Here is a 25,071-nt window from a genome sequence, read left to right as displayed (position 1 = left end):
ATGACTACGTTAAAGAAGTACAACATCAGTCATGTTTGAGTCTCTGGCACTCATCAGGAAGCTCCTCCTATCCACTGTGCCAACATGGCTGCCGTGTGAAAGGTATGTACAGTATGAATAAAACAACAAACATTTCTCTTACCAGAATTTTAGCATTGTTTTTGTCCACCAAGCGTGAAATAATGGCCTCATCACCAACTCTGACCTTCTGTGCGGCCCTCCTGCTCCGCATGGTACCTGCTTCCTTCCAGTGGAAACACACACAAGGACAGCACTTAGTGTTCTGAAAGTTACTTTGTAACCAAGTCATTCATCATAGTTACTCCTTACTTTATCAAAAAAGTAACTGAATTACCAAGGGAATTACTCTTTAATAAATGTAGTTAATTACTATAATTATTTGATAGGTTACATAAAAAAACAACTTTTGTTTACTATAAGCGCACAGTGTGTGGAGTCTGTGCTTTTAAAAGGCGGGGCCTGTTGCCTAGTGACGTGTGACGTCAACGAGGGTTTCAACAGAGCTGTGTTTGTTAGCTTTAGCAGTTAGCAGCGCACTTTGTCAGCTTTGACGCCAGTTAATTTGAATCTTTTCACCGGCTTGTTACCTCTGCTTAGTGATTAAATTGAATGTGCTTCCATGGCTGTCATACCTTCTGGTCAACAAACGGGGTATTGTTTGGATGGCAAGTTTGTCACTCCAATCATTGACTTGTTGTTCAATATTCCCATGGTGTACGTTGTTGTCTGCCGTGTCACACCTTCCCCTTTGATATCAACTTCATTTTAGTGCGATACTGCTTGTAGCTTTCACCCGTAAAAAGACATTTCCTGCATTGAACTTGCTGCACTTATGACACTGTCTTGTTGGCATAAACAAACCACATCAAAAGTAGCGTGCCACGTTACATCAAGCTATCGCTAACGGCGTTGTATCAGACCTAAAAGTAATTAGATTACTTGGTACTAACGCCATTATTACATGACGCTGTTATTACGAACACTGCAGTGCTTAGTGGTACTGAGTTTAGGAAAATAAAACAATTCAATAATGCCTTTCATTATTTATTTTAGTGCTTCATATCCCTGACAGCAAAACCTTTATTTATTTATGTGCAAAGTGGTTTGCACCTGTTAAGTGAGCAGAATAAGGCGTGCAATCTATTTAGCATCTTGGCCTTCATGAATATGCAGATTAGCAAAGCACCTACAATACTGGGAGGAGAGGATGCAAACATATTATAAAGCACACACAATGTGATTTATCAACACTCATCACTGTTTTGCGAGCAATATTTAGCGTTTTATTTAGCAGGTGTGAAACTTAGGTGCAAACTGTTGGCTGCAGGATTGGTGCTGGACACACAGACCAAGTGTGTCAGCATATTTGCGTGCTCTGTCAGGAAAATACATTAGACTTATACAGCAACATACTTTTATATTTCTATAGCTGCATCTTGGGTGAGTTCATATGCTGAGTAATACAAATTCGATTGATGTTTCTTGGTGTCTGCTTGTGTTTTTTTAATGGCGTTTGTCTTTTCATTTAGAATATATATTACTAAAATGTCTGCTAAAGTGGGTTTCATTGTGGAGTGTTTCTAAAATGCCCATAAAAAGTGGTACATGTCTGCTGCCTGTTTGATAGCAAAAGGCCACAGGTGACAACACGAATGTGCAGGAAATGATGGAGTGTCTCCCTGGTCAAAGCTATGTAGGACACACAAAAACATCATCTGAAAAGCATGTGCAAAGTTAGTAGATCGCACGCAACACGCCCGCTAACAGCACACGCTATTTCGTAGATTGCACACGCTGTTTAGCATGTGCTATTTGGATCTTAGTAAATCAGGCCCATACAGTATTAACTGTTTGTCATGGATACAACTTTACTTAATAGAATTTCAAATAATATATGTGGAATAATCATCGGTATAATAAATAAAATGAAATAAAATAAAGATATTATAGTTTACATATTCTATTTTTTTTACACACACACATAGAATTTGATATCTTATTATAATGAAATTACTGTATTTTCCGCACTATAAGGCGCACCTAAAAACCTCCAATTTCCTCAAAAGCTGACAGTGCGCCTTATAATCCGGTGCGCCTTATATATGGACCAATATTGAGCCACAACAGGTCTCGCAACAACGGTAAGCAGCCGTTGACTTCATTTTCCCCCCGTAAAGACCCAAAAAATGGCTCCTAATAAGAGACACGCTTACGACGCAGAGTTTAAAGTCAAGGCGGCGCAGTAGAACACGGGAATAGAGCAGCAGCGAGAGAATTGAACATTAAGGAATGAATGGTGCAGAAGTGGTGGAAGCAACATGATGACCTGCGCCGAGTAAAGAAGACTAAACAGAGGGAACAAAGCCAGATGGCTACAGTTGGAGGACAAAGTGGAACAGTGGCTTGTTGAACAGAGAGCAGCAAGTTGAAGTGTCACTATTTGTTTTGTTGACATTCCCTTTAGCGCAGCTCCATCTAATGGATGCATAATGTAACCCCAGCGTCTATCCTATGCGCCTTATATATGAACAAAGTTTTAAAATAGGCCATTCATTGAAGGTGCGCCTTATAATCCGGTGCGCCTTATGGTGCGGAAAATACGGTACTTGCTTTTCTTTGTGTATTTGTTTTTGTTTTTTTCCTCCTTCCTTCTCTCTTGTGGTTATTTGTGTTAAATAAATGGTAAATGGTTGTGTTTGGTGTGCTATAAAAATGGTTCAAATGAACAAATATATCGATGTAAAAGTACATATGTACAGGAAGAAATATTACAATTATTTCTGTATGCAATGTCAATGTTTTTTTAAATACCTTCAGGTAGGGATGGGTACCGAATTTGGTACTTTTTTTGGCGCCGACCGAATCCTGCCGGTCCTACCAGGCATTGATTCATGTACATTCCAACGGTGCTCGATTACGGTACCCGGGTGTGCGTGACATCACGCCCGGTTGCCGACTCTTCGCATTTCGGCACTTAGCGATCACTCCATCAGCACTGAGAGCGGACTCAGTCAAACTACCTCTATGTAATTTTCAATGCTAACAAAGAAATTGACTGTAAAAATGCTCCAAAGTAAGTTAAGCTAGCTTGATGCTAAAGTACATTGACTTTGCTATTGACATGCCGCTGATTAGCAATAGCCATTTTACATACCATTTCAACACCTCCAAATGTGTTCATGAAAACTACCTTCAGGATGCATGTTACAATCAAACAGCTGGTGCGTAACAAGTACAATACTTACAGTACTAACACTTTTTAGGGTGAACACAAAACACCGATATTATCGGCCGATAAATGCGTTAAAATGTAATATCGGGAATTATCGGTATCGGGTTTTTTTTATCTGTATCGGCTTTTTTTAAAAAAAATTTTATTAAATCAACATAAAAAACACAAGATACACTTACAATTAGTGCACCAACCCAAAAAACCTCCCTCCCCCCATTTCTTTCTGTTATCAATATTGTGGTTCCTACATTATATATCAATATATATCAATACAGTCTGCAAGGGATACAGTCCGTAAGCACACATGATTGTGCGTGCTGCTGGTCCACTAATAGTACTAACCTTTAACAGTTAATTTTACTCATTTTCATTAATTACTAGTTTCTATGTAACTGTTTTTATATTGTTTTACTTTCTTTTTTATTCAAGAAAATGTTTTTAATTTAGTAATCTTATTTTATTTATTTTTTTTAAAAGTACCTTATCTTCACCATACATGATTGTCCAAATTAGGCATAATAATGTGTTAATACCACGACTGCATATATCGGTTGATATCGGTATCGGTTGATATCGGTATCGGTAATTGAAGAGTTGGACAATATCGGAATATCGGATATCGGCAAAAAGCCATTATCGGACATCCCTACAAAACACCATAAATTATACACTCACTGAACTTGCAACTTAATGTCAGAAGTTATTAGAATCAACTCATTTTTACATTTTGCAATAAAAAAATTTATTTTATTATCAAAAACAAAGAATGTTATCAACACACACAAAAGTAGCGCTACGTACCAGGTAGAAGGCATTGGTACACATGTGAGTAGCAGGTAGCAGGCATTGGTACAAATGTGAGTAGCAGGTAGCAGGCATTGGTACACATGTGAGTAGCAGGTAGCAGGCATTGGTACACATGTGAGTAGCAGGTAGCAGGCATTGGTACACATGTGAGTAGCAGGTAGCAGGCATTGGTACACATGTGAGTAGCAGGTAGCAGGCATTGGTACACATGTGAGTAGCAGGTAGCAGGCATTGGTACACATGTGAGTAGCAGGTAGCAGGCATTGGTACACATGTGAGTAGCAGGTAGCAGGCATTGGTACACATGTGAGTAGCAGGTAGCAGGCATTGGTACACATGTGAGTAGCAGGTAGCAGGCATTGGTACACATGTGAGTAGCAGGTAGCAGGCATTGGTACACATGTGAGTAGCAGGTAGCAGGCATTGGTACACATGTGAGTAGCAGGTAGCAGGCATTGGTACACATGTGAGTAGCAGGTAGCAGGCATTGGTACACATGTGAGTAGCAGGTAGCAGGCATTGGTACACATGTGAGTAGCAGGTAGCAGGCATTGGTACACATGTGAGTAGCAGGTAGCAGGCATTGGTACACATGTGAGTAGCAGGTAGCAAGCATTGGTACACATGTGAGTAGCAGGTAGCAGGCATTGGTACACATGTGAGTAGCAGGTAGCAGGCATTGGTACACATGTGAGTAGCAGGTAGCAGGCATTGGTACACATGTGAGTAGCAGGTAGCAGGCATTGGTACGGATGTGAGCGTTACCCTTCTCTACCTGCAGGTTGAAGAAAGAGTACATGATGTTTTCCTCCCCCCGACTGACCTTTTTGAGAGGGTTGATCTCTGCCTTGGGGGAGCACTCCATCTGCCGCACACCTGTGGAGGTGATCTTGGTGGGGTAAAGCAGCCACTTGCCTTTGTCCGTCACTTTGGGCCAGTCAATGTGCAGCGTGGCAGTGCCGAAGTCTGCCAGACGCTTTGCAAGGTTGAGTATCTGAAATCATGTTTTTCATCAAACACTCACACAATTCCCTGTCAATGTTTGTCTACTCACTCTAAAGTTGTTTGTCTATACTCACTCTAAAGTTGTTTGTTTATACTCACTCTAAAGTTTTTTGTCTATACTCACTCTAAAGTTGTTTGTCTATACTCACTCTAAAGTTGTTTGTCTATACTCACTCTAATGTCGTTTGTCTATACTCACTCTAAAGTTGTTTGTCTATACTCACTCTAAAGTTGTTTGTCTATACTCACTCTAAAATTGTTTGTCTATACTCACTCTAAAGTTGTTTGTCTATACTCACTCTAAAGTTGTTTGTCTATACTCACTCTAAAGTTGTTTGTCTATACTCACTCTAAAATTGTTTGTCTATACTCACTCTAAAGTTGTTTGTCTATACTCACTCTAAAGTTGTTTGTCTATACTCACTCTAAAGTTGTTTGTCTATACTCACTCTAAAGTTGTTTGTCTATATTCACTCTAAAGTTGTTTGTTTATACTCACTCTAAAGTCGTTTGTCTATACTCACTCTAAAATTGTTTGTCTATACTCACTCTAAAGTTGTTTGTCTATACTCACTCTAAAGTTGTTTGTCTATACTCACTCTAAAGTTGTTTGTCTATACTCACTCTAAAGTTGTTTGTCTATACTCACTCTAAAGTTGTTTGTTTATACTCACTCTAAAGTCGTTTGTCTATACTCACTCTAAAGTTGTTTGTCTATACTCACTCTAAAGTCGTTTGTCTATACTCACTCTAAAGTTGTTTGTCTATACTCACTCTAAAGTTGTTTGTCTATACTCACTCTAAAGTCGTTTGTCTATACTCACACTAAAGTTGTTTGTCTATACTCACTCTAAAGTTGTTTGTCTATACTCACTCTAAAATTGTTTGTCTATACTCACTCTAAAGTTGTTTGTCTATACTCACTCTAAAATTGTTTGTCTATACTCACTCTAAAGTTGTTTGTCTATACTCACTCTAAAGTTGTTTGTCTATACTCACTCTAAAGTCGTTTGTCTATACTCACTCTAAAGTCGTTTGTCTATACTCACTCTAAAGTTGTTTGTCTATAGTCACTCTAAAGTTGTTTGTCTATACTCTAAAGTTGTTTGTCTATACTCACTCTAAAGTTGTTTGTCTATACTCACACTAAAGTAGTTTGTCTATACTCACTCTAAAGTTGTTTGTCTATACTCACTCTAAAGTAGTTTGTCTATACTCACTCTAAAGTTGTTTGTGTATACTCACTCTAAAGTTGTTTGTCTATACTCACTCTAAAGTTATTTGTCTATACTCACTCTAAAGTTGTTTGTCTATACTCACTCTAAAGTTGTTTGTGTATACTCACTCTAAAGTTGTTTGTCTATACTCACTCTAAAGTTATTTGTCTATACTCACTCTAAAGTTGTTTGTCTATACTCACTCTAAAGTTGTTTGTCTATACTCACTCTAAAGTTGTTTGTCTATACTCACTCTAAAGTCGTTTGTCTATACTCACTTTAAAGTCGTTTGTCTATACTCACTCTAAAGTCGTTTGTTTATACTCACTCTAAAGTTGTTTGTCTATACTCACTCTAAAGTCGTTTGTCTATACTCACTCTAAAGTCGTTTGTCTATACTCACTCTAAAGTCGTTTGTCTATACTCTAAAGTCGTTTGTCTATACTCACTCTAAAGTCGTTTGTTGATACTCACTCTAAAGTTGTTTGTCTATACTCACTCTAAAGTTGTTTGTCTATACTCACTCTAAAGTTGTTTGTCTATACTCACTCTAAAGTCGTTTGTTTATACTCACTCTAAAGTTGTTTGTCTATACTCACTCTAAAGTTGTTTGTCTATACTCACTCTAAAGTTGTTTGTCTATACTCACTCTAAAGTTGTTTGTCTATACTCACTCTAAAATTGTTTGTCTACTCACTCTAAAGTTGTTTGTCTATACCCACTCTAAAGTTTTTTGTCTATACTCACTCTAAAGTTGTTTGTCTATACTCACTTTAAAGTTGTTTGTCTATACTCACTCTAAAATTGTTTGTCTACTCACTCTAAAGTTGTTTGTCTATACTCACTCTAAAATTGTTTGTCTACTCACTCTAAAGTTGTTTGTCTATACCCACTCTAAAGTTGTTTGTCTATACTCACTCTAAAGTTGTTTGTCTATACCCACTCTAAAGTTGTTTGTCTATACTCACTCTAAAGTCGTTTGTCTATACTCACTCTAAAGTTGTTTGTCTATACTCACTCTAAAGTTGTTTGTCTATACTCACTCTAAAGTCGTTTGTCTATACTCACTCTAAAGTTGTTTGTCTACTCACTCTAAAGTTGTTTGTCTATACTCACTCTAAAGTTGTTTGTCTACTCACTCTAAAGTTGTTTGTCTATACTCACTCTAAAGTTGTTTGTCTATACTCACTCTAAAGTGGTTTGTCTATACTCACTCTAAAGTTGTTTGTCTATAGTCACTCTAAAGTTGTTTGTCTATACTCACTCTAAAGTTGTTTGTCTATACTCACTCTAAAGTTGTTTGTCTATACTCACTCTAAAGTTGTTTGTTTATACTCACTCTAAAGTTGTTTGTCTATACTCACTCTAAAGTCGTTTGTCTATACTCACTCTAAAGTTGTTTGTCTATAGTCACTCTAAAGTTGTTTGTCTATACTCACTCTAAAGTTGTTTGTCTATACTCACTCTAAAGTCGTTTGTCTATACTCACTCTAAAGTCGTTTGTCTATACTCACTCTAAAGTTGTTTGTCTATACTCACTCTAAAGTTGTTTGTCTATACTCACTCTAAAGTTGTTTGTCTATACTCACTCTAAAGTCGTTTGTCTATACTCACTCTAAAGTTGTTTGTCTATACTCACTCTAAAGTTGTTTGTCTATACTCACTCTAAAATTGTTTGTCTATACTCACTCTAAAGTTGTTTGTCTATACTCACTCTAAAATTGTTTGTCTATACTCACTCTAAAGTTGTTTGTCTATACTCACTCTAAAGTTGTTTGTCTATACTCACTCTAAAGTCGTTTGTTTATACTCACTCTAAAGTTGTTTGTCTATACTCACTCTAAAGTTTTTTGTCTATACTCCCTCTAAAGTTGTTTGTCTATACTCACTCTAAAGTTGTTTGTCTATACTCACTCTAAAGTTGTTTGTCTATACTCACTCTAAAGTCGTTTGTCTATACTCACTCTAAAGTCGTTTGTCTATACTCACTCTAAAGTCGTTTGTTTATACTCACTCTAAAGTTGTTTGTCTATACTCACTCTAAAGTTGTTTGTCTATACTCACTCTAAAGTTATTTGTCTATACTCACTCTAAAGTTGTTTGTCTATACTCACTCTAAAGTTGTTTGTCTATACTCACTCTAAAGTTGTTTGTCTATAGTCACTCTAAAGTTGTTTGTCTATACTCACTCTGAAGTTGTTTGTCTATAGTCACTCTGAAGTTGTTTGTCTATACTCACTCTAAAGTTGTTTGTCTATACTCACTCTAAAGTTGTTTGTCTATACTCACTCTGAAGTTGTTTGTCTATACTCACTCTGAAGTTGTTTGTCTATACTCACTCTAAAGCTGTTTGTCTATACTCACTCTAAAGTCGTTTGTCTATACTCACTCTAAAGTCGTTTGTCTATACTCACTCTAAAGTCGTTTGTCTATACTCACTCTGAAGTTGTTTGTCTATACTCACTCTAAAGTTGTTTGTCTATACTCACTCTAAAGTTGTTTGTCTATACTCACTCTAAAGTTGTTTGTCTATACTCACTCTAAAGTTGTTTGTCCATACTCACTCTAAAGTTGTTTGTCTATACTCTAAAGTTGTTTGTCTATACTCACTCTAAAGTTGTTTGTCTATACTCACTCTAAAGTTGTTTGTCTATACTCACTCTAAAGTTGTTTGTCTATACTCTAAAGTTGTTTGTCTATACTCACTCTAAAGTCGTTTGTCTATACTCACTCTAAAGTTGTTTGTCTATACTCACTCTAAAGTTGTTTGTCTATACTCACTCTAAAGTCGTTTGTCTAAACTCACTCTAAAGTTGTTTGTCTATACTCTAAAGTTGTTTGTCTATACTCACTCTAAAGTTGTTTGTCTATACTCACTCTAAAGTTGTTTGTGTATACTCACTCTAAAGTAGTTTGTCTATACTCACTCTAAAGTTGTTTGTCTATACTCACTCTGAACTGGTGCGTGACCGGAGTTCCTATGTCACTCTCGCTCTTCATGGAACTCTGATCCTTGACTTTTCCTGAGTAATACACCTGAGAGGGCTGAGCTTGTCTGGGAAAAGAGAAAAAGCACACACACTTTTTTTCTTACAGTTTCTCTGCACGTCACATTTTGCTGTAAATCAGTTTCATCACTTTGGTGATGTTTGGTGGCCCAAATGACAGGCTATGGTGGGCCGAATTTGGCCTGCAGAGCAGCTATTGAGCACCCTGCTGTGTGTGTGTGTGTGTGTGTGCGTGTGTGTGTGTGTGTGTGTGTGTGTGTGTGTGTGTGTGTGTGTGTGTGTGTGTGTGTGTGTGTGTGTGTGTGTGTGTGTGTGTGTGTGTGTGTGTGTGTGTGTGTGTGTGCGCAATAGTTACCCTGACATGGACAGCTGCAGCAGGATGGCCACGTTTGCTTTGGCTTTGACTGCAGCTAGTGACGCCTGCTCGCTGGTGCTGGAAGATCAACACACATCACTTTCATCCTCTCACTGCTAGTAGATATTTCATCCTACAACTTTCATGCAAATCCACGACCAAATCAACTCAAACCAAAAATGATGGAGTAAGAGAATGAACATAATTAAGCGTAGTTCTTTGGGGTGGACGATGATGATCGGATAAATATGAGGAATTATGAGGTCATATTATGAATCCATTAAGGGTGAGAATGTGTGCCGTGCTGACTAACTGTAAAGCAATCAAATAGTAGGGCAGGCGCTTGTCACCTCGGGAAACATGCTTTTTCTTTCACTGGACTAGAAAATGAGACACGGTATAAATTAGCATCCATTGTTATGCAGAGGTGTGATTCCAACTAGTTTATAGACAAATGATACTACTTATAGTCGCGGTGGGATGAAATATTGACTTCTTCCTAAGGAGGGCGTAACTAAAGATACCTTAGAAGCTCTGCTATAAACAAACATGGCCTCGATTGTGTGAGGACTTTTTTCACTATTTGCACTAAATGTTTTGAACACAATCCGTGAGCAGTGAAAAAAGCATTGTGTATTGATCAAAATAAATAGGAGTGTTCATTGACTTAAAGAAGGCATTCAACACTATAGATCATCAAATTGTCATTTGTAAATGATATACTTATAGAGTTAGAGGAGTTGTTAAGCAGTTATTTACAACAATATGTTGAGATTGATGATTATAGGTCAGAATTAGAGATGTCCGATAATATCGGCCGATATAGGCGTTAAAATGTAATATCGGAAATTATCGGTATCGTTTTTTTTATTATCGGTATCGGTTTTTTTATTTTTTTATTTTTATTTTTTTATTAAATCAACATAAAAAACACAAGATACACTTACAATTAGTGCACCAACCCAAAAAACCTCCCTCCCCCATTTACACTCATTCACACAAAAGGGTTGTTTCTTTCTGTTATTAATATTCTGGTTCCTACATGTATAACCCATTTATCATTTATCATTTACATTATATATCAATATATATCAATACAGTCTGCAAGGGATACAGTCCGTAAGCACACATGATTGTGCGTGCTGCTGGTCCACTAATAGTACTAACCTTTAACAGTTAATTTTACTAATTTTCATTCATTACTAATTTCTATGTAACTGTTTTTATATTGCTGTACTTTCTTTTTTATTCAAGAAAATGTTTTTAATTTATTTATCTTATTTTACTAATTTTTTTAAAAAGTACCTTATCTTCACCATACCTGGTTGTCCAAATTAGGCATAATAATGTGTTAATTCCACGACTGCATATATCGGTTGATATCGGTATCGGTTGATATCGGTACCGGTAATTAAAGAGTTGGACAATATCGGAATATCGGATATCGGCAAAAAGCCATTTTCGGACATCCCTAGTCAGAATGTAGGAATATTGAATGTGGAATTCCACAAGGTTCCATTTTAGGACCCAAACTTTTTATTTTATATATGAATGATATTTGTGAGGTTTGGAAAATGTTACAGTACGTATTATTGGCAGACGATACAAATGTATCCTGTTCAGGAGATGACTTCAACATCTTAGCCGATATTATTGAAGAGGAAATAGTTCAACTAAAATTGTGGTTTGATGTAAATAAATGATCTTTAAATTTGGAAAATACTACATTTATAATATTCAGTAATAAAAGAGAGGTAGAAGTTAGTTTATCCATAAACAGTGTGAACATTGAGAAGGTGTCTGAAATCACATTTCTTGGGGTCATCTTAGATGAAAAGTTGACATGGAAAGATCTTATATTGCATGGGAAAACTAAGTGGATTTATTTTGAACAAGGTTAAATACAGTTTCACGTATAATACAATGAGAATGTTATATTGCTCAATTATTCTACAGAAATATGGGGGAATACATATCACAGCAACATAATGCCTTTATTTCTTTCACAGAAAAGAGCAATTTGTATTATTTTTAAAGTAGGATATAGAGAGCACACAAATACACTCTTCATTAGGTCAGGATTATTCAAACTAAAAGACATTGTAGAGTTGCATACTCTATTAGTGATGTTCAAAGCTAGAAATAAAGTTCTTCTTACAAAAGTTATTGGTGTTGACGTGTGAAGACGAGAAGTATGACTTTAAACATCCAAGGGCGGCAACAAACTTGAAACAAATGTGCTGGTCTGTTGTTGCTGTGAAAGCATAGAATTATCTAAAGAAAGACTTCAAAAGTTGCAAGAATATGTTAAAAGAGTTAGAAAAAGAGGCAACTGGAATTATATCAAACTGATTTTTGATTTTGATTGGACGTGTCATTGTGAAAATGCTTCAAGGAAAATGAAAAAGTATGTTGGAGTTTGGGTGTTGGTGGAGGGAACAGTGATGAAGTCATCTCAAATCATTTTTACTAATTGGTTTTTATCTAGTCTGCACTTTGTCTGTGTTATTATTATTATTATTGGCTTTTATCTAGTTTGCACTTTGTCTGTGTTATTACTATTATCATTATTATCAACTCTATTTTTTTATTTTCCTATTTTAATGATGTTGGATCTGTGTTGTTGTTGTTGTTGTTGGGGACAAGTGTTGTAAATTAGCTTTGGCTACAAACACTGTGATGCATGCATCGGATAACTGTTTCAGATGTCTATGTTTTTGTATCTGTCCCTATTTCAAATAAACCTCTATAATAATAATAATAATTGGTGTTAAAAAGGGGGCAGATAAATATAAGAATATTATTCTTCCATCTGCTCCTTTCTGATCATGGAAATGTGTAAGAAACAAAAAACAATGAAATTGTGAACTGTACGTGGCTTGTATATATGCATGTTCATGAAAAGAATAAAAGAAATGATGATGATGATGATGATGATGATGATGATACTTGAAAGTGTCAAATTGACACAGGCGGAGGTGTCTTCAACCGGAAGTGAACTGGCATGACATCACACAAACCGGAAGTGAAGCAAAGTACGCACTCAGTGTGTCTTTACTAAAAAAATGAAATGTTTACAAATTAAAAAGGAAGAATACACACAATCTTATGAAGCCTGAACAATATTTAATGTTTCTTCCACCAAGAAATTATATTGTGTGACTTTTTATTTTAGTTCTTAAAACAAAACTTAGTTAAAAGATTTTAGTGTACCCTTAGAGCACATTCAACAATACCGTGACAATAATGATAATTGTGATCATTTTGATCACAAAAAAACATGATGTGAGATGTTTATATTGTTGCATTGCTAGTACAAATAAATATGACATCTCATCCTCGCGGCGCCCCCTAGAGACTGTCACTATGGAGCAAATGTGGCCCACGGCTTAAACCGCCACTGTACAAGGCAGACAAATTGTCATCTAAGTGCAGATGTTGTGGTACAGCAGCGAGCAGGTGTACCTAATGAAGTGGCCAAGCAGCATACTCACGTTCCGGGCTGAAGGTCAACCTCCAGTTCAGTTGTGTTCAGTGAGATCCCTGCTGTACTCAGAATGATGTAGAATGTTGTCTGTGGACCCAAACACACACCTCGTTAAAATCAGTCGCTCAGCAAAAGGAGGAGGAGCTTAACGTTTTACCTCAGAGTCTCGTTTGAAGGGGTTTCCCACTTCACACGTGGCCTTAGAACCGTTCTTGTTGGCCGAGCAAGTTACATCCTGGAAGCAGTGTTTCCCCATCAGAACCGCAAAGTGGGATGAGTGTGTGCGTGAAAACAAACGTACCTTAGGACCGTGGTATATGGCGTAGGTGAGGTAGCGCGGGAAGGAGGCCACCACGGATGCTTCGTGTGCGTCGTCTCCATTCTTGTTGTTCACCTTCACCTCCAAGGCCACGTCTTTCTGGTTGCTGAGCGAGATCACCGGTACACCATTCTCCCTTTCAACAAATACCACCACAAGTTAAGGACGAGGAAAAAAAGCACCTAGTTTTTTTTCAAAGTGAGTGTTTTGTTCTCACAGTGGTAATGGAGTAAAAGTCCCATCGTCTGTTCCCCTGTAACCATAGCGATGAGCCACCTTTAGGTTACTGCGGCAAATGTTGTCACTTCCACAACCCTCCTTCACAAACTGCACCTACAAGCACACAGAGGAAGATAGTGAGTGTACAACCACCAACACACAAATATTATACAGTAGCTGCAGCACTTCATTAGTCTGATTACCATTGTGGTTGGTATTAACATTTCAAACACATTTTTGTTAAATGATTACCTCTCTAACAGTGGTAATCAAAACCGAGCATTAGTCCCTTAAGAATGTTGACACAGCTCATGTTGAGGCCAAGATGTGAAACGACCCATTTGATAGAGATGAAGAATAAATACTGTATGTGTCCATAGTAGATACTGTACAGCAGTGTTTTTCAACCACTGTGCCGCGGCACACCAGTGTACCGTGAGATACAGTCTGGTGTGCTGTGGGAGATTATGTAATTACAACTAATTGGGTTAAAAATAATTTTTGCAAAGCAGTAATTATAGTCTGCAAATGATGTGTTGTTGTTGTTGAGTGTCGGTGCTGTCTAGAGCTCGGCAGAGTAACCATGTAATACTCTTCCATATCAGTAGGTGGCAGCAGGTAGCTAATTGCTTTGTAGATGTCGGGAACATGGTTTGTCTTGATCACAATATGCGGGAGACAGAGTGCAGGTAAAAAGGTATCTAACGCTTCAACCAAAAATAAACAAAAGGTGAGTGCCGCTAAGAAAAGGCATTGAAGCTCAGGGAAGGCTATGCAGAATGAAACTAAAACCGAACTGGCTGCAAAGTAAACAAAAACAGAATGTTGGACGACAGCAAAGACTTACAGTGTGTGGAGCAAAGACGGCGTCCACAAAGTACATTCTTACATGACAATGAACAATGAACAATGTCCACACAAAGAAGGATAATTAAACAGTATTGATTGCTAAACCAAAGCAGGTGTGGGGAATAGAGTTCAAGGAAGACATGAAACTGCTACAGGAAAATACCAACAAATCAGGAAAAGCCACCAAAATAGGAGCGCAAGACAAGAAGTAAAACACTACACACAGGAAAACAGCAAAAAAAAAAGTCCAAATAAGTCAGGGCGTGATGTGACAGGTGGTGACAGTACACCTACTTTGAGACAAGAGCTATAGTGATGCATGCTTGCTTATGCTTGAAAGTCATATCCAACAATTGCAACAACGACTTTTTACTGTCAATATCGACTACTGAGTTGATTTTTTTTAATGATTTCTGCTGGTGGTGTGCCTCGGGATTTTTTCAATGACAAAAATGTGCCTTGGCTCAAAAAAGGTTGAAAAACACTGCTGTACAGTATGTAGTACAAATAACCACCAAAGGAAATGAGATCGAATAAAAAATGTTTTAAATGTCTGCGATTGAATGGCGACTACTCCAGGGTGGACACCACCTCTTGCCCAAAGTCAGCTGGGATAGGCTACAGCTTACCTGCAACCCTCGTGAGGATAAGCGGCATAGAAAATGAATGGTTGGATGGAATGAAGAAAATTGATAAGCTATAAAGCAGTTTGAGTAACAATCTACATTTGATGTTATTAATGCACTCAACTGTTATCCAAACACAGACGTGAAGCTCCTCCTCCTCTCTATAAGCAGCGTTCACTACAATTGGAGGTAAAATTGTCCGGGGACTGACTTGCCATGGTTTTGGATCTGAGATTTCCATAAGGTCCCCCTTTCTTTGTGCAGTCCTGCTCGCTATTTTCGAGCTTGTGATTCAACACTAACTGGAAACCATTACACATTTCCCCACCTGTAGAACGGGCCAAGGGTCAAAGACGTTAATCGCGCATTAAAAAAATAAAATCGCCGTTGAGGGAAATTATAGTTGACGCGTTATTGTCTATGAATGTCCTAAAAGTCTATGAATGTCCTATACGTCTATGAATTTTTTAATAATGAATGAGGGAAAAACGGAAATTTCAGTTTTTGGTCCGGCCCTCACTGACTTGGGACCGTTGCAAAATGATGTGCGTCCCAAAGTCACCAGCCTTGGCGTCACTATAGACAGACATTTTAAATTTGACAAACAAGTCAATGGCGTTTTAAAATCGTATTTTTATCATCTTCGTCTTTTAGCAAAGGTAAAACCATTTTTATCTTTTAACCTTTTTGAACAAGTGGTGCATGCTTTTATTTCAAGTCGCCTGGACTACTGCAATGCACTTTATGCTGGCATTAGCCAAAAAGCTCTCTCCCAATTGCAGTTAGTCCAGAACGCGGCAGCACGACTTTTAACAGGGGCCAGGAAACGTGAGCATATAACCCCAATTCTTCGGAGTTTGCACTGACTCCATGTTCATTTTAGAATTGATTTTAGATCCTTGCTGTTTGTTTTTAAAGCTTTACATGGACTGGCACCTCAGTATATCTCGGACCTCATCCAAATTTACACTCCTGCGCGCTCTGAGATCCGAGAGCCAGCTCCAGCTCGTGGTGCCCAGGACGAGACTTAAAACCAGGGGAGACGGGGCCTTCTCTGTGGTCGGCCCTAAACTCTGGAACACTCTGCCCCTCCATGTTCAAACTGCTCCCACAGTGGAGTGTTTTAAGTCTCGTCTTAAGACCCACTTTTATTCTTTGGCTTTTAACACTACGTGAGTTGTGTGGTCTTCTGTCCTCTGTTGTCCTCTGTGTTTTTTATAAATGTTGATGTCTATTTTACTGTTTTAATTGGTTTTACCCTTTAAAATCGTTTTTAATCATATTTTTTTTTTATATTGTCTCTGTATTGGTTTTCTATTCATTTATTCTTTGTTTTTATTCAGTCATTGGTGTAGCACAGGGGTCGGCAACCCGCGGCTCCGGAGCCGCATGCGGCTCTTTGACCACTCTGATGCGGCTCAGCTGCATACTTGCCGACCCTCCCGGTTTTCCCAGTATACTTAACGACCCCCCCGATTTTCCCAGGAGACTGCCTCTCCTAGAAATCTCCCAGGGCAAATATTATCCTATTTTCACTCTAATGACTTAATCAAGGGCGTGCCCTAATGGCACTGCATTAATTTTCCTCTATAGTATTTACAAACGGCGTGCCAGCCCGGCCACATGTTATATGTTGCTTTTACTTGCACACGTAGGAGACAGCAAAGCATACTTGCTCAACAGCCACACAGCTTACACTGACGGTAGTCGTACAAAAACAACTTTAACACTGTTACGTTACAAATATGCGCCACACTGTGAACCCACACCAAAAAAGAATGACAAAAACATTTCTGGAGAACATCCGCACCGTAACACAACACAACAAATACCCAGAATCCCATGCAGCCCTAACTCTTCCGGTCTACATTATACACCCCCGCTACCACCAAACCCCCCCACACATCAACCCCCCTCCTCTCCGTGCGTCGGTTGAGCGGAAGAGTTAGGGCTGCATGGGATTCTGGGTATTTGTTGTGTTGTGTTTATGTTGTGTTACAGTGCAGATGCTCTCCAGAAATGTGTTTGTCATTCTTTTTTGGTGTGGGTTCAAAGTGTGGCGCATATTTGTAACGTAACAGTGTTAAAGTTGTTTTTGTACGACTACCGTCAGTGTAAGCTGTGTGGTTGTTGAACAAGTATGCCTTGCTGGCACTCACGTGTGCAAGCAAAAGCTGCATTCATCATGTGGCCAAGCAGGTACGCTGTTTGGGCAGGCTGTAGAGGGCGCTAAAAGCAGTGCCAGCACGTCCTGAAATTTGGGAGTCTCCCGGAAAATTGAGAGGGTTGGCAAGAAAGACGCTATCAAGCGCCGTTCAATTAAAAGTCGCGGGCTGCACTAACATTAAATTTCCACATAGAGATGCGTGCCGGTGCGTGTGTCAGAGACCCCTGGTTAACATAGCGCAAAGCAATTTAAGCTTTGTATGTGGTGTTTTTCATTTTAAATTTTCAAAATTTTTTTGTGGCTCCCATTGTTTTCTTTAATTTGTGAAACTTTCCAAAATGGCTCTTTGAGTGGTAAAGGTTGCCGACCCCTGGTGTAGCATAATATTGTTTTTAATATTGTTTTTAACATGGCTGTGCAGCACTTTGGAAACATTCTTGTTGTGTAAATGTGCTATATAAATAAAGTGGATTGGATTGATTGGATTGAATGTTGTCATTCATCAGGTCATTGTAGTCTCAGGACATTCAATCATCACAACTGCACTGTTGGGTTTGTACTAGAAGATGTTTCACCTCTCATCTGACTAGACTTCATCACTTCATGATCATAGACTTAGATTGGTCAGATCTATATACACATATATTTATATATACACATGTATATATAAATATACATGTGTACAACTTCCATTAGAGGTGTTTGTAAATGAAGGTTGTAGTTTTTCTCCGTACCAATAGGGGGCAGCTTGTATCCCAAAGAAACAACATCTTTTTATTTGAAGCATGGCTTCATGTCTGGCATACCTCAGAGCGAGCTGGCACTTTGTCTTCCACGTCCAGGACAGGTGGCATCTCAGATGAACTCTGCCGGCGTTTGCGTTTGGCCTCCACGATGTCAACGTCCACGTCGATGGGGACCCCTCGCAGTCTGTCACGGATATTGTCCTGTGGGACCACACTTTGTTACTGGGAGCTCGTCATGCTGTGGAAGAGCCAGGGTGGCACCTGGAAGGCGATGGAACGTGAGACACATTGTCTTCGTCCTTGTCCATCGATGACCAGGGTCCCTTTGGACTCATAGCTGTTTCCAGAGGCCGCCTCTTGAAGGAAGGAAGCCCGGGGGATGAGATTCTTCTTCCTTTGCTCAGAGTCAACTGCCATGGCATATGCTACAGCTAGAGGGCGACATAGCAGTCAGGGTTGTTGCTAAAAAGGAGAGAACGTGCTAATGGAGATGAAAGTAAAGACTTACTCAGCCTGGGAGAGTAAGTCTTGGGATTGGCCGTGTAGGTGAAGCAAGCTTCAACATTCAGGCTGAGGGAAACAAACGGAAATATTTACAGGAGAGTCAACTCATTCATTACAGTCATGTTCAACATGTCATGTTCTTTTAATCTTGTTAGTCTAAATTGTAATCTCTGACGTCACGGTCTCTGCATGCCTGACTTACCCTTCCTCTACTTGACTGACAGCAACCAAAGATAATATGTGGCAAAAAGAGCTTTCACTGTGTCACAAATGTTAGCCGCTTTAAATAGTGGAGATAATATTGATCCAACATGTAGTGCAATATATTGATTGGCAACACTAAATTGGCCCTGGTGTGTGAATTTGAGTGTGAATGTTGTCTATCTCAGTGTTTTTCAACCTTTTTTGAGCCAAGGCGCATTTTTTTCATTGAAAAAATGCGGAGGCACACTACCAGCAGAAATCATTAAGAAATTAAACTCAGTAGAGACAATAAAAAGTTGTTGTCGCAATTGTTGGATATGAATTCAAACCATAACCATCTTATTTTTTGGTGATGTAGTGATTGGAGCACATACTGAAAATGTGAGCAAATGTGCTGGGTCAAAAGTATACATACAGCAATGTTAATATTTGCTTACATGTCCCTTGGCAAGTTTACCTGCATTAAAGGCGCTTTTGGTAGCCATCCACAAGCTTCTGGTAAGCTTCTGCTTGAATTTTTGACCACTCCTCTTGACAACATTGGTGCAGTTCAGCTAAATGTGTTGGTTGAAGTTGCTGCTATCTTTTTTTGTGTGGACATTGTTGTCATGCCATGTACGGATGTACTTTGTGGACGCCGTCTCCGCTCCACACGCTGTAAGTTTTTGCTGTCGTCCAGCATTCTGTTTTTGTTTACTTTGTAGCAGTGTTAGTTTCGTTCTACATAGCTTTCCCTAAGCTTTAATGCCTTTTCTTAGGGGCACTCACCTTTTGTTTATTTTTGGTTTAAGCATTAGACACCTTTTTACCTGCACACGGCCTCCCGCTGTCGCCTGCATATTGTGATCACGACAAACCATCGTCGTCTCACACGACGTGTTCCCGACATCTACAAAGCAATTAGCTACCAGCTGCCACCTACTGATATGGTATGGTATAACATGGTCACTCTGCTGAGCTCTAGACAGCACCGACACTCAACAACAACACATCATTTGCAGACTATAATTACTGCTTTGCAAAAAATATTTTTAACCCAAATAGGTGAAACTGGATAATCTCCCACGGCACACCAGACTGTATCTCACGATACACTAGTGTGCCGCGGCACAGTGGATGAAAAACACTGGTCTATCTGTGTTGGACCTGTGATGAGGTGGCGACTTGTCCAGGGTGTACCCCGCCTTCCGCCCGAATGCAGCTGAGATAGGCTCCAGCACCCCCGCCACCCCGAACGGGAAAAGCGGTAGAAAATGGATGGATGGATAGGGTTGGGTATCGTTTGAATTCGAACGATTCCGGTTCCGATTCCGGTTCTTTGTTTCGATTCCGATTCCTGACTATTCTCGGTTCCGATTCTTTTAAGAGGCAGGGTCAAAAAAAAGTTTAGGATATTTTAAATGAGCTAGCTAACCTACAGTCTTTCTGAATGAAATAGTCTGACATTCTCCATCAATTTTAATTCTATTAACTTTTTATGAACTTTACTATAAATTCCTCACAGGGCTGTTTTCAACTACAATATAAATATCAAATCTATTAACTTGAATATAAATATTATAAATTATGAATACATTTTCCCAGGGGTACACTTTCCTCAAGAGAGCTTTATTTTTGAAAACCTCATGAAAACACATTTACACATAAGTGTATGATGCTGCAGGAAACCTCATGAAAACACATTTACACATAAGTGTATGATGCTGCAGGAAACCTCATGAAAACACATTTACACACACAAGTGTATGATGCTGCAGGAAACCTCATGAAAACACATTTACACATAAGTGTATGATGCTGCAGGAAACCTCATGAAAACACATTTACACACACAAGTGTATGATGCTGCAGGAAACCTCATGAAAACACATTTACACATAAGTGTATGATGCTGCAGGAAACCTCATGAAAACACATTTACACACACAAGTGTATGATGCTGCAGGTACTTAAACATGTTACCGTGCTCCCACTGATGGGCTAACCTGGTGCAGAAAAGCAAATAAACAATAAGAAACAACTTGCAAAACCCAGTCCAGATTAGCAGCAGGTACAGTATAAAATAAGAGACAGTTCTTGTTTAGGAAAATGACCATATCCGCCTTCTCAGGCAGGATGCGTGAGCGTTCTGGACAGATAGTGTCTCCTGCTGTGGAAAATACACGTTCGCTGGGTGTGGAAGAAGCTTGAACGCATAAATAGGAGAAAGCGAGATCTGACAGCAAAGGACAAGTCTTTTGTTGGTTCCACCACCATGCAGCAGGGTCGTCAGACATAAGTATCGGTGGAACGTCCTGGTACATCTGCAGCTCTCTCTCCACTCGTTTCTTGATGGACATGGAGCTCTGTTATTTCGCGGTTATTTCAATTTTTTTTTGTAAAGTAAAGCCACACTTTCGACCGCCGACGCCCGCTATCCATGCTTGAGCTTGACTGACTCGCTCGGCTATGCTAACACTTCCGGCGGTGGGCGCTTATTCATTGGTGCTCAGCTGCTTCTTCTTCCGGTTCGGCGGACATATTTATTTTTTTTATTTTTTATTTTTTCCGGTCGGCGGACTGGGTATCGAAAATAGGAATCGAAATTTAAACTTTTGAACGATACCGGGAGAATCGGAAAGTTAGTCCCGGTTCCAATCGATACTCGATACTCGATACCCAACCCTATGGATGGATGTATTAGAAGTGTGTTTACGTTTGTATGTTGTCTTGTTTTTAGCAAAGAGTAGACGATGCTTTTTTTTAGAGTAACGCACATCGCTCAATTACACCAGCTTTGGAAAGAAGGCATCGCTCTCAAATGTGTTTTGAGCCACATAAGCCTGACTTTATACCACAATAACACGTCTGTGCATCAACACAGTGAAACATGATATGTAGAAAGATGTGGACATCATATTGAAAATGAAAGCATACTTATATAGAGGCGTCTCACGCTCTACGTGTCTGCCAGTGGACCAAATGAAACCAAACCTCTAATATAGTATATACAACTTCATATATTGCCGTTAAATAAGAATGATACGTGATGTACCTGTATAAGAAATATGTGATTGACAGTCAAAGTCAACATTTCCTCGAATTGTGACAAATATAAACATTTATTTGTTAAATCTGTTCTCTTAAACCACATTGCTAGCACTGTGTATGATAGGTCTGTTTATTTAGCGTATATTATCTCAAGCAGAGGAAAAGCACCAAGTTTAACATTTAACTTCAGCACTTTAAATAGAGTTGGTGTTTTATTTGAGTCAGTCAAACAGGCGGTATGTGTCAAAAACAATAAATTACTTCATAAAGTCACTTTGTATTTAGACTCTAAAATAACGTAATCAATTTAAATGAAAATACCTCAAGTGGAGGGATTTTTGTAGGTGAGATTAAAAAAGAGATTAATTACATTAATTGATGACAAATGATGTTAATTAATCACTATTTTTTTCTGACAGCACTAGTAAATTCTACCAAAAAGCTAATTGATCAGGATTATCCGAGCAACTTCCAGGATACTTAATGGAGGGATAAAGCAGGGGTTCTTAATCTTTTTGACCTGGGGGCCCAACTTTTCCACTACAGAGGGGCCTGGGGCCCACTCAGATATTAACACTGAATTAGTTAAGCTACTCTTGATTTTAATCGTATTCAAAAAATATATCAAACCTACTTACAGTTTTCCAGGATAAACTTTGTCAAATGATATGAAAACATGTGTTAATCACAAAGATTATCATCAAGGCTTAGCTCAGGCGGATTACACAAATAAATACTAATAATAATGGATTAGATTTATACATCTATCAACTCGATACAGAGAAGTGAGAACACATCATTCATTTACTCCACATTCAAATACTAATCACATACACTGCAAAAGAAGGGACTCAGAAAAACGGATTAAAAATAAATGTACATACATTTACACAGTGCTAAAATAAAAAAATTAAATTAATAATAATGAACATATATGTTTATTAAATAAACTGTCAATAGAATTAAATTGCAAAATGAAAATACAGCTTCACCACTTTAGTCATTATTCTTGCACTTGAGAAACTTTTTATGACTTCAGCTACAGACTTCTTCTGTTTGTTTGACATCGTCATTACTGCCACAAGTGGTGGAAAAGTGTATTACAACTAAGTACAGCTGTGGTCCGAATGGGCCGCAGCTAAGAAAATGTTTTGGGCGGCCCTGTAGGGGGCGCGCGCCACCCAACAGCGGTTGGGTCTCTTTTGAACACCACCTCAACCACATCACAAGAACTGCTTTCTTCCACCTCAAAAATATTGCCCGTCTACGTCCATCCCTCTCCTTCTCTGCCGCTGAAACCCTGATCCATGCCTTCATCACCTGATCCATGCCTTCATCACCTAATCCATGCCTTCATCACCTAATCCATGCCTTCATCACCTAATCCATGCCTTCATCACCTGATCCATGCCTTCATCACCTAATCCATGCCTTCATCACCTGATCCATGCCTTCATCACCTAATCCATGCCTTCATCACCTAATCCATGCCTTCATCACCTGATCCATGCCTTCATCACCTGATCCATGCCTTCATCACCTGATCCATGCCTTCATGGCCTCCAGACTCCATTACTGCAACAGCATCCTCTACGGCTCATCCTCAATAAACTCCAATACATGTAAAACTCTGCTCACCCACACCCGCTCCCGTGAGCACATCACCCCAGTCCTTCAGAAACTCCACTGGCTCCCCGTTCCTCACCGGATCCACTTTAAAATCCTCCTCCTCACCCACAAAGCCCCCACAACCAGGCCCCCTGCTACCTCACCAACCTGCTCCACCGCCATACCCCTTCACGCAACATCCTCTCCTCACCACTCAGAACCAGGCTCTGGACCTGGGGTGACAGAACCTTCACCGTCGCTGCTCCCACCCTCTGGAACTCTCTCCCCAAACCCATCCGTGACTGCTCAGACCTTCCTACCTTCAAAAGCCTTCTCAAAACACACCTCTTCAGATCTGCTTTTAACCTGTGATTAGTGTTCTGTGTCTCCTAAAGTCCAGTGTTATTATGTATTATTACTATGTACTGCTTTTATATTTCCACTATTATTGCTATGAACTGTCTTATATTTCATTTTTATCCTGTAAAGCGTCTTTGAGTACCCTGAAAAGCGTTATCCCAAACAAAATGTATTATTATTATTATTATTAAGAATGGTTATGAAACACCAGGCTAGCCCATTGACCAAATAATAACCTGTTACAAATGATAATGTATTGACAAGCATATGTATTTATTAACAGCAGCAACAGAACCTATGCAAATAGCTGTTGATGACTTCATTGTGTAACACGCATGGATTTCACCCGAGTGGTGCAAGCAACATTGTAACAAGCATGCAGAGATAGATGAAGATGATTGTCATCATTCCTTTTTGTTGATGATCAACTGTGATCAATGGCATGGCTAACACCCTCACACCGAGGCTAACTCTGCTTTAAGTTAGCAAATATGGCTCCTTGCTTGATGAATCATTTGGGCGTAGGAGGACTTAGGAATGCGTAGAATTGATGTGTAACGCAAATCTAATCCTCAAAAACTTACCAGAAGCTGTTCCCACAGTTCTTCTTCGTCAGATCGATTTCCTTTGGCGTGATGGTGACTTCCTTCTTAATGGCAATGACTGGGCGAGCTCTGGAAAGACATGGAGAGATGTCTCCAGGAAGGATATGTAACATTAAAAAGAAGAGGGACGTACTCACTTGTAGACAAAGACAGCATCAGACAGGGATCCAACAGCCAAGTCCGGGTAGGAGTTCTTGTCCAGGTCCATGTTGCCAGCTAAGGAGTAGCCAAACATCTTCACTCCTAAAGGCTTGCCAGATAGAATCTAAAGAAAAAGTCTGGTTGGATAACTACATTTCTCGCCCTTGTGTGTAAGTCTGGGAGTTTCTTGTGTGCACCTGTGCAGCTTTCTTGGATTTGAGACCTGCGGCGGCTCCGTGGTAGATGAAGACGTTTCCTGCACCGTCATCGTCATACGGGGCTCCCACCGCAAAATCTGTTATAGTGAAGAAAAACTACATTTGAAGTCGCACATCATTCCTCTGCAGAAATGAAGCAAATATTAACTGCATACAATTTGATTTTTCTTTGGCTTTTTGGTGCTTTTTTTCATGTTTCTTTCACTTCTTACACATATCACTATCCAGGCTGCTCAGTACAAGACCACACCCAAAATAATAAAAGAATGGCATGGCAGGGAAAAGATGAAGACGCTGTCCTGAAGCATAAAGTAACTTTCTACAAAGTGAATACGTTTTGAAT

At 39.1% G+C, this 25,071-nt stretch overlaps 1 protein-coding gene across 5 annotated transcripts in view; it reads right to left on the bottom strand.

Annotated features, from left to right (window-relative positions):
* The window catches only part of LOC133631565 (integrin alpha-6-like), a 66,226-nt gene that overhangs the window by 5,040 nt on the left and 36,115 nt on the right, over positions 1 to 25,071 (bottom strand). For 3 of the 5 annotated variants that reach the window (XM_062023894.1, XM_062023896.1, XM_062023898.1), the window contains 13 exons: positions 24,708 to 24,805; positions 24,507 to 24,634; positions 24,349 to 24,438; positions 18,567 to 18,628; positions 18,320 to 18,489; positions 18,119 to 18,259; positions 13,669 to 13,784; positions 13,290 to 13,587; positions 13,140 to 13,219; positions 9,646 to 9,723; positions 9,235 to 9,337; positions 4,884 to 5,054; positions 143 to 244 (listed from right to left, as the gene is read on the bottom strand). In XM_062023894.1, coding sequence (XP_061879878.1) covers positions 143 to 244; positions 4,884 to 5,054; positions 9,235 to 9,337; positions 9,646 to 9,723; positions 13,140 to 13,219; positions 13,290 to 13,587; positions 13,669 to 13,784; positions 18,119 to 18,259; positions 18,320 to 18,489; positions 18,567 to 18,628; positions 24,349 to 24,438; positions 24,507 to 24,634; positions 24,708 to 24,805 — 1,637 coding nt within the window. The remainder of the gene's footprint in view (positions 1 to 142; positions 245 to 4,883; positions 5,055 to 9,234; positions 9,338 to 9,645; positions 9,724 to 13,139; positions 13,220 to 13,289; positions 13,588 to 13,668; positions 13,785 to 18,118; positions 18,260 to 18,319; positions 18,490 to 18,566; positions 18,629 to 24,348; positions 24,439 to 24,506; positions 24,635 to 24,707; positions 24,806 to 25,071) is intronic. The other 2 variants (XM_062023895.1, XM_062023897.1) reach the window with 1 other exon arrangement.

The sequence above is a fragment of the Entelurus aequoreus genome, linkage group LG16 (assembly GCF_033978785.1).
Source record: "Entelurus aequoreus isolate RoL-2023_Sb linkage group LG16, RoL_Eaeq_v1.1, whole genome shotgun sequence".
In the NCBI taxonomy this organism is placed as follows: domain Eukaryota; kingdom Metazoa; phylum Chordata; class Actinopteri; order Syngnathiformes; family Syngnathidae; genus Entelurus; species Entelurus aequoreus.
This window is presented reverse-complemented; position numbering and strand designations above follow the sequence as displayed.